Source organism: Cucumis sativus, chromosome 6, assembly GCF_000004075.3.
Source record: "Cucumis sativus cultivar 9930 chromosome 6, Cucumber_9930_V3, whole genome shotgun sequence".
Lineage (NCBI taxonomy): Eukaryota > Viridiplantae > Streptophyta > Magnoliopsida > Cucurbitales > Cucurbitaceae > Cucumis > Cucumis sativus.
The window spans coordinates 5,594,533-5,604,752 of record NC_026660.2 but is presented as its reverse complement, the minus strand read 5'-3'; the positions used below and the strand labels follow the sequence as shown (position 1 = coordinate 5,604,752).

Sequence of the window (10,220 nt, the reverse complement as noted above, 5' to 3'; positions counted from 1 at the left end):
TATAACAAATTTTATTATAATAGTTTTTATTCTTTTTATAGGGGATATACATTGGGGACTATGGGGGTCTTCTTCTTGTTATTATTGTTATTATTATTTCCCCTCTTCTTCTTCTTCTTCTATAATTGTTTACTTGTGTTCTCAAGATTCTTCCAAAGCAGGCAGCATACAATAGCAAAGGACAATTTCACTTCTTCACTCTCTCCTCAATTTTAGTACCTTTCTCTATATGTGTTGGCTAAAACTTATATAGAATGTGTTTGAGGTATATACCCTATTTTTCTTTTTGAATGATTGTGTCTTGTAGTAATATATATTATCTCTAAAGTTCAAATAATGTAACTTATATTTCAAAGAAAATATCTCAATTAGTCATGAGAAAGACGATTGGTTTAAAATAATATTTGTAATGGGTATGATATAGTTTAATAATGATAACTTTGGTTTCAATTTTGTAAAGTTTTTAGAGAGCATATGATAACCATTTTTGAAACGGATGAATGGGGGAAATTGGAAAATGTGAAAATGGAGATAGAGATAGAGAAAGAGAAAGAGAGAGAGAGAGGAGAGGGTTTTCAAGTTCCAATGAGGGCTTTTTCATTTTCTTTGGATGAATGAGGGAAAGATATGAAGGAAGAGAGAAATGTATGATTTGATGATATTTTTTATTTTAGTGGAAAAATGTAACATCAAAGTGTGAAAGTAGTGTTTATATTCTATATACTTTAATTTCTTTTTGGTTTTCTTTTGGGGGGAGGGACTTTTGATGCACTGCATGCCATCTTTCTTTTTAATAATTTCTCCCACTTATGAACCAATCATTTGAGTCATCATACCATTCTTTTCAAACCTACACTGCAAAATATTATTCTCATGTCTTACTTTAACTCAACCCTCAACTTTTTCAGAAAAACAAATATAATTATATTCAACTTTTTTTGTGAATTTAATAATCTCTTATCTTCACTGTTTGAGATTTTGAAGAACGATCTTAGACAGCTGAATTGATTAGGATCGCCAAAAATCTGAGTGGGGTTTGAAGTGTAAAGAGAATCATGGGGTAATAGAAATTGAATCGTCAACCATGAAAACGGTGTAAAGAGAGCTAGGTTAAAAATTGTAAAAATGAATTTTACGTTATTAAAACTTACTACATAAGTTATAGAAATAGAAATCCACGAGATGTGTAACCAATTTTCTTAAGTGCATTGTCTACTCAACTCATCAACGGTTTCATAGTAGATGATCATCCATTATTTGTAATATGGATGGTTTTAAACTTATCAAAATTGAGAAAAGATGACTCAAATAAGACAATGTGATCTCAAGATGACATATTGGAAGAATCTCTTACATTGAAAAAAACCAAAGATATATAGAATCGATGGATCATATTATCAAATTTTATAAGTCTCTTAACCCTCTCATTGTATAGTTAAAACTTTAAAAATGTAAGTTGAGGCTAATATACATAACTTGTAATAAGGTTTTGTGTAATTTAACAAAAAATAAAATAAGGAAGCACTTAGCTTCAGCTGAAAAATCTAATTTGCAACTCTTGAAATAACAAACAAAGATATGTTATTAAAATTGGACACCATTTTATATGTTTGTCTTGAATTGAGTTATGTGTACTTAAAAGTATATACCATAAAACCTCTCCTCTTTCTAAGTACTTTCTGTTTGTCATTTTCCCTTATGTTCATGCAAGAATAATCAAGATCTTGATACCATTTTCTCTTTAATAGTACCAAATCCATCTCTCTCCCATCTCTATTCTAAGACTTAGCAATATTATGAGCATATTTCAACAAAAATAAGACAACAATATGTATCCTGATCTCGAAGAACAATTATTTTGATCATTCACTTTGACAACTATTTGTGAACTTAAAAATTAATTTTAGATTAAAAATTAGAGAAAAACCATCCAATTAGGAAAATAAAGGAAGCGATAAAAAGTAAGAAAAAATTAGACTCCACAAATTGTTGCAATGATGTCTTTAAAAAGAACACTATAATCTTTGACAGTAATTCTCTTTAAACATTCTACTATATATATTGCACTTGATTTCCAATTTGGTTTTTTATATTTCTTAAATTTTCATTTTTAAAACTTACCTCACCAATCATTTCTACTAGTTTCAAAATTATTGTAATTTTGAATAGCAACGTGCTTTTTATCTATGTATGTAAGAGCTAGAGCTTGTGTCTATATAAAATTGAGAATAATCTTAATATAGGATTGGAGTGGGTAAGTGAAGCGAAAATGATGAGGGTGCTACGGGAGTTGAGATGTTTTGATGCACCTACTGACCTAAACGTATCTTTTATAAAAAGAAAAAAGAAAAATTGGAGTGGATAAAAGGTTAAAAAGTGGTATATTTTATCATATGCTTGTGTGAAAATGATTTGGTATAATTAAGATTCAACATCTTAATTAGACACCTTTGTAGCACTATGATCGGGCCAAAAATCTGCAACACTACATTCATAAAGTGGATGAAATTCAAGAAGTAAGAAAATGATTTGTGAAATTCAATTGTAACGAATTAAGATTGAATGATGTAATATAAATTAAATTAAAAAGAAATACATAGTAGAAACCAAATTGAAACTTTTCAAATAATTCCACTAATTAAATTAAATAGTATCAACCCTATATATATTTTAAATTTGGTAGGCAACATCAAGTTAGTCATTCAAACTCTAATAGTGAGTTTTTTAATTTAAAAGCTTATTAATTAATGTAATATGTCTTGTGATCTTTTTATAATATGGTAAATCAAAGAGTTGGTGTTATGTAACTTCAATAAGGCAACCAAATATAGTGACAATTAGAGCTTATTTTATACCATATCTCAAACCATAATGCATCATTAATTAATTGATTAATTATATCAGCATTTATTGTCACACATTGTGTTTGCTTTCGACTAAAGAAAATATAATCTTTTTTTGTATTCTTCTTCTAAGCTTCCTTTGTTGTTATCTAACTAAGTTGAACTTATTGTATCTTTTATATATATATATATGTGTGTGTGTGTATGTGTGAGAGTTAATTTATTCTTTTAGCTAAATATTTTTTGTATTGATACAAATAGTATGTTTAATACTATATTATTATAATGGGTTGTTATCTTGTAGAAGTTTGAAAAGGAATTGATACCAATGGTTGATATCATGTAATCAAAAATAAATAAATTTAATTAATATATGTTATAATTTTTTTTTAAAAAAATTACAAGTTGAAATGAAAGTATTTAAATTAGCTTTGAACAGGAAGTTTTAAACTAATAAATATGCGTAGTTGATTGAGATATGTTTATAGTATTTCAAAAGTATAGTACATTTCATACTACGCTTATAAAAATAGCAAAAAAAAAATTTACGATAAACTCTAAATCCTAAAAATAGCAAATTTAAAAGTCGATAATTATCTGATAGCCGTTTGATATCATCAATAAGTATTATTGACTAATATTTTTTTCATCTCATACAATTTTTCTATATTTAATTAGTCTCTTTAGGTTGTTTTTCAATTACTTTGGTCGATCCATTAATTACATTCTACTTTATTAGAATGTTATCTACCACTCATAGACATCTTTATTAGAAAAATAAAATAAAAGATAATCATTTAAACTCGGTTTGGTAATCGTTTTATCGTTTTTTTCTTTTAATTTTTTAAAATTAAACCTATTTTCCTATCATTTAAGTAGATAAAAGTTGTGTTTACAAACTTAATTTTTAAAAACAAAAAATCAAATAATTATGCCAAACTATCTCAATTCTTTCTCTATAACTCTTTACTTACTTATTTTTCTATAATTTGTGTTTCATCATGTGTGTTTCTCACATAATTAGTTTATTAGTGAAGTAATTCTTTTCTTTAAAAAAAAATTAACCAAAGTCTATTATTGGATTTCTTATCGTGAAACATATAGTAAAATTGTTGAAAATATTTATAAATATACTTTTTAGCAATAGTAGACCGTAATAAACAAAAGTAAAGTGATAAATACCATGTATATCTGGATCCATCACGTCACACCTAGAAACTACAACTTTTTAAAATATTTTCAACAATTTTATAGTTTAAAATAATTTCTCTTTTTTTATAATAAAACAAGAAAGTAAATTAGGGAGCTTTAAAAAAACAGTATGCATTATCTAATTTATATTTGGCATAAAATTACTTTTAGAAAAGCTAGCCAATTTTCAAAAAGAAAAAGAAAGAAGACAGAAACTTTTGAAAATTACAAATTTTTAGATAGAATTTCAAAGTTACAGAGAACACAGAAAAAAAAGGTTACAAATTATAGTATATTTCTGAAAGTATTAAAATCAAAGGAAAAACAAAAATATTCTCACCAACTTTATTTTAAATTTTAGTCCTAGAAAATTATTTGACACTAGAAATATTTGTAACGCAAGATATAAATAAGATCAATAAATTTAATTTAACTTACCTATAAAATAAAAAAAATTATTTTAAATATGATAAGAATAAATATTAGAAAACCATGCAATTTGATATACCTAAAGATCTAGAGATAAAATTTAATTAAATGACTAAAAACAAGAAATTAAATAAATAGTAAAAATTCAAATAAAAAACAAATGTAAGACTTGGTAGACTATAAAATAAAGTTTAAATAAATTAATGAAAAACATATACTATATGAATTTTAATATATGTATAGGAATGAGACATGCATTTAATCATAAGCCAAAGTATTAAACAAAAGCTTTTTCTCAACCAAACTTTGTGCTTGCCTATATAAATATATAATATAATGTTTTTATTTTTTTTAAAAAAATAGTTCTTTTTATTTATTTTATTTTTTTTTTTTGTTTTTTTTTTTAATTATTTTTTGGGTTCAAAAGAATGCTCCTTCCTCCCTCAACCAAAATTGTCAAACACACACCCTTTTAATTTTTTTTTTTCTCCATAAGAAAGCATGGACATAACTTTTTTCACAGCCAAAGAAGCCCCCACAAGCTTCTTCAACCAAAGCCATGATCATCGTCATCATCATCAACTTCATCATCTTCACTTCTCCAACTTAGACATGCAAAGCTCCACGAGTCATTCGTCCGAGTACTCACCGGAACACTCTCCGTCCGCTGCTGCTGCTGCTGCCACCGCTACTGCCACAGGAAAATGGGCCTCCACCCTTCTTAAGGAGTGTGCTAGAGCCATCTCTGAAAAGGACTCCAACAAAATCCACCATTTTCTTTGGATGTTGAATGAGTTGGCTTCCCCTTATGGTGACTCTGATCAAAAAATGGCTTTCTACTTCTTGCAAGCTCTCTTCTGCCGGGCCACAGAAACTGGCCTCACTTGCTACAAAACCCTCGTCGCCGTCGCCGAGAAAAATCATAACTTCGACTCCGCCCTGAGGCTCATCCTCAAGTTTCAAGAGGTGTGTCAAAATCACCACTAAAACTCAAAAACCTTTTAAAAAATTGATTTTCCTTGTTTTACTTTTTTATCCATATTTCAACCCTCACAATTTCTACAATAAATTAAGAGCTTGGTTAGCTAGTTCTAATTTAATAGTTCTTTTTTGCTATATATTATGTTGACGAGCGTACTAGATATGTGTCAACCTAATTGAGTTATACCAATGCACTTGATTCGATCTTATATATTTTACCCTAAGTTTGAAATTAGTTTCAACACTTGATTTTAGAGTTGAAATAGAAAGATTTTCAATTAGTTAAAAAGAGTAGATAGATTTCTTTTTCTTGAGAATACAACCAAGAATGATTTCGGTGGAAATTTGAGCTTTATATTTATAAGAAAATATGATACACGTATGTATCTAATATAACTGATGGGCTGACAAATTATCTCATTAAACTCAAAACTATAAACTTCGTGGTGAATTTAATTTAATTTTTCAGGCAAGTCCATGGACGACATTCGGGCATGTAGCATCGAACGGTGCAATTCTCGAAGCGCTCGAGGGAGAAACGAAACTCCACATCATCGACATAAGCAACACCCTTTGCACTCAGTGGCCAACCCTACTGGAATCCCTAGCCACACGCAATGATGACACTCCACATCTAAAGCTAACGGTGGTGACAACAACAAGTATAGTGAAGTGTTTAATGAAGGAAATTGGACAAAGAATGGAGAAATTTGCAAGGCTAATGGGAGTCCCCTTTGAGTTCAACCCTATAACAAATATCGACCACTTAACTGACCTCACAAATGAAGCCCTCAAAGTAGAAGAAGGTGAGGCCATTGCCATAAATTGCATTGGAGCCTTAAGAAGAGTGAAAGTTGAAGAAAGAAACAATGTGATTTCAATGTTGAAATCACTAAAGCCTAGAGTTTTAACAATAGTAGAGGAAGAAGCTGATTTCATAAGCTCTAAAAATGACTTTTTGAAGTGCTTTGAAGAGTGTCTTAGATTTTACACTCTTTACTTTGAGATGTTGGAAGAGAGCTTTGTGGCAACAAGCAATGAGAGATTGGTTTTGGAAAGAGAATGTTCAAGAAGCATTGTGAGGCTTTTGGGGTGTGATCATGATCAAATTAGTGAGGAAGAAATTGGGAGTGAGAGAAGAGAAAAAGGAAAGCAATGGACAAAAAGGCTCAAACAAGCACTTTTTTCATCAGCTAATTTTAGTGAAGATGTAATGGATGATGTTAAGGCTTTGCTCAAGCGGTACAAACCTGGTTGGGCGTTGCTGCGTCCGGCCACGGCTGCTGTCAGAGACGAAGAAGAAAATGGTGATGGTGAGTCAAGTGGAATTTACTTGACATGGAAGGAAGAACCAGTGGTTTGGGTTTCAGCATGGAAACCCTAATTAAATGGAACAAATTCACATTATTTATATATTTATTATTATCATAATACCAATATTCATATAAAGGAGTTTTCTTTTTCTTTTTGTATGGAGTTAAGCCATGAAATTGTTATATATTTGTGTAGATTTTGTATTCAAATTTTAATATTGTTCTTCAATTTTTCTTGGGGGAGCTTTTAATTTTGTGGTTTGTGTTTGTTGCCTAATTTATTTTTGCTTGGTTTTTTCTTCTTCTTTTTTTTTTCATGGAGTTTGTGGATGTTTCTGCCTCTCCCATTTACTATTTTTACCCTCTCTTCTCTCCAAATTTTCCTTTAAAAGTAAACACATTATTCCCAAAATTGGATGCACTTTGCTTAGTTTCATCTGTGTAGCAACTTTTTATATATTATGATACCTTATATCTAGCAATAGGAATATTCTATGGAGTTTATATATAGACATACATATAAATTTAATCAAGAACAACAAACCTAATCTTTTATATATATATATAAAAAAAAGAATATAATAACAAATCTAAAAATGAAAGAACAAAAATACTTCAATACTTCAAGATTACCCAAACTCTTTTTTTATTTTTTATTTTTAGTTCTATCTATTCAATACGTTAAAAAAAAATTATAACTATTATTAAAAGAAATTGACCTAGGGCTTTGAAATTTCCTTTTTCTTAAAAAATAGAAACAAAAGAAAGGAGCTATCAAAAGAACACTTGGTTTCTTTAAAGCAAAAATCTAAAATGGGGATAATCATTGTGTTTAAAGAAAGTTAAACTCATTTACCCACTTTCTTTTTTTTTAATTTTCTCATCTCTTTTTTGAAAACGTTTCCAAAATTACAGTTAATTAGCTTAAATTTTTTTTTAACTAAAACAAGTATTTTTTGAAAAACTTCTTTTTTGATTTTACTAAAAGAAATTACAAATGTTCAAAGAAAAATGAAGGTAAAAAAGAAAATAAACAAACAATATATCAAAGAAACTCAAAATTTGTTGTTCTTAAAGTATATATATCAAACTGAAATATCTAGGTTTGGCTATCTCGATACATCATCCAACTAATCCTATATATACAACATTCATGGCAAAGGCTAATCTGAGGAAATGTTAGAGAAAATATATGAAATAGTTAGTGGTTCAAATCTTAACATACATACACAAAACTTTATAATTCTTTTGTAGCTATAGGTAGCAAGTGAAAAGTCATTGAAATTTTTGTGGTTGGATTTATCAGTTTGGGAGTTGGGAAAACAACATTCATATCCAAATATATAAGAGAGAACAAGAGAGAGATCTAATAGGGTTTCAAGTGTTTGTAATGTGTATATATATATATATATATAATTCTTCAATTATATATATAAATGTAAATGCTGATATGTCATAAAAAGGGAAAGTTTGGGAACAGAGGTTTTAATCATACAAAAAAATTGAGTTCTTCAATTTTGCATGTTTCAAATCAGTTTGGTAATTCAGCTTTTTCTTTTTCTTCCTCATTTGGAGAGAAAGAAAGAGATTCAAACCTATAATAGATGAAACACTTTTTTTTTTTCCTTAGTATTTTTGGGAGGCAAAAAAAGAAAGATGGAATTTTTTGTTTTCCTTAAAAAGCATTATTTTGAATTCTAAAACCCTATGATACCACATTTAAAATTATTAACATTTTTCATTTGTGAGTTTGAAAATTAGTACAAAATTTTACTATGGTGTGTACTAAGTTAAAAGTAAAGTTGATATTGTCACATATTGGTCTAACATATTTACCTTGAGAAAAACGCGTTGGATAATCAAGAGTCTATTCTTCTTCACTCTCTTTAACATTTATTATAATTTTAATTTGGTTTTATCTTGTGATATTTTTTCTTTTAATCTTATCACCGTTTAAATATCGAGAGAGACTTACATTTTGTTATATATTTAAAAATATTTCTAGTTGTTTTTGTCCTTTAACCAAAAAAAATCTTCTTATAACAAATTAGTATATTCTTTAATTCCAAATGACTATATGAAGTATGATTTCAACCTATCAAATCATTTATGATATTTTGAATATATATATTTATATATATTGAAGCACCTTACATTGTTATTGATTGATTAAATAATGTTTTGAAGTTAATGGGTTTACAAGCAACCTTTATAGACAAAGATAGTTGAGAGAATGGTTATATCTAATTTATCACTTTATGGCACAATAATCCTTGAGTTGGCCCAAGGCAACAAAACAATTCCTTTAGGGACCCAAACATATGAAAATGGGGGAATTTCTTTGCATTTCCTTTTCCTTTAGTTAATGGAGGAAGTGATTGAAATATGGTTGTAACTTGTTAAGGTGTGAATGTAATTTTATGGGGCTAAACATATTGACATAACATTAAATCTAATATAATCTATTAATTAAAGCATTTTAGATCAATAATAATAATTTAATTAACATTTTCTTAATACATAGGAGATGAGACGATTCGAATCACAAATCTCTTCGGGATTGTAATACATGATATATTGTCGTTTTTTTTTTTTTTTTTGTTAACTTCATACTTATATCTTTAATATCTCTAAGTGAAAAAATAAAAATGAGGTGTAAATTTGGAAATGTGTTTTTTTAAAAAAAGAGATTGTCAACCGAGTGCAACATTTGCTGCTCACATGTCATTTCAAGTTGTCAAAATGATCGTAGTTTAAACTGAGATATATATCTATGTCATAATGATCGAGATGTTTTCCCCACCGCTCTTGTACTAAAAAAATCATTCTAAGTTTAGTAAGTTACTCCATTAAATACTAAAGAAAATCATGAACATAGGTTAACTAATATAAAGTTTGAGCTATTGATCATCTCGAGATCAAATGTTTGATTCTTCCGCCTTCTACATTGTCATAAAGAAACAAGAAAAAAGGAATATATATAGTTTGCTTTTGTTATTGTTTTTTTTTTTTTTTGTTAATTTGAAGGTTGAAATCCATACATATTCAATATTTAATTACTAACCGAGTGGTCGAACATAGATTAAGTACTCCCTTCTTTCTTAGCTAAAGAACATGTTTGGACTTCTAATCTCAGCTTATTCAACAATAGTACAAATTTTAAGTAGTCGAACTATGTTCATGGCATTGATAGAACAAAAAAGGGAGGGGAAGGGTTAGGGTTAGGGTCCAAGGGGAAGAAGTTGAAGAGAGATTAGTGAGAAAAGGGAATTGAAAATAAGTTGACATAAAGATGGGAGAAATGGACCCAAAGGGAAGGCTTTGTGGGAAGCACAAGTCTACCAACTTGATCCCATGTTTGCCTTTTGGTCCAGTGATTGGAATAGCATAATTTTTGCTTGAATTACCACACATTTGTACTGCCTTTAACCCAACATTATTTAGTGGGAAACCAACTTTTTCT

General features: G+C 28.5%; 1 protein-coding gene across 1 annotated transcript; it reads left to right on the top strand.

Annotated features, from left to right (window-relative positions):
- The first annotated feature begins 4,905 nt into the window (after positions 1-4,905).
- LOC101206730 (protein SHORT-ROOT) lies at positions 4,906-6,916 on the top strand. The gene is made up of 2 exons (XM_004153165.3): positions 4,906-5,429; positions 5,914-6,916. The coding sequence occupies exons 1-2, from the start codon at positions 4,965-4,967 to the stop codon at positions 6,826-6,828; spliced, it is 1,380 nt and encodes a 459-aa protein (XP_004153213.1). The 5' UTR covers positions 4,906-4,964; the 3' UTR covers positions 6,829-6,916.
- Positions 6,917-10,220: the final 3,304 nt, after the last annotated feature.

Coding starts and splice junctions, on each gene's coding strand:
- LOC101206730 (XM_004153165.3), top strand. CDS start 4,965: ATGGACATAACTTTTTTCACAGCCAAAGAAGCCCCCACAAGCTTCTTC. Junction 5,430..5,913: donor TCATCCTCAAGTTTCAAGAG/GTGTGTCAAAAT, acceptor TTAATTTTTCAG/GCAAGTCCATGGACGACATT.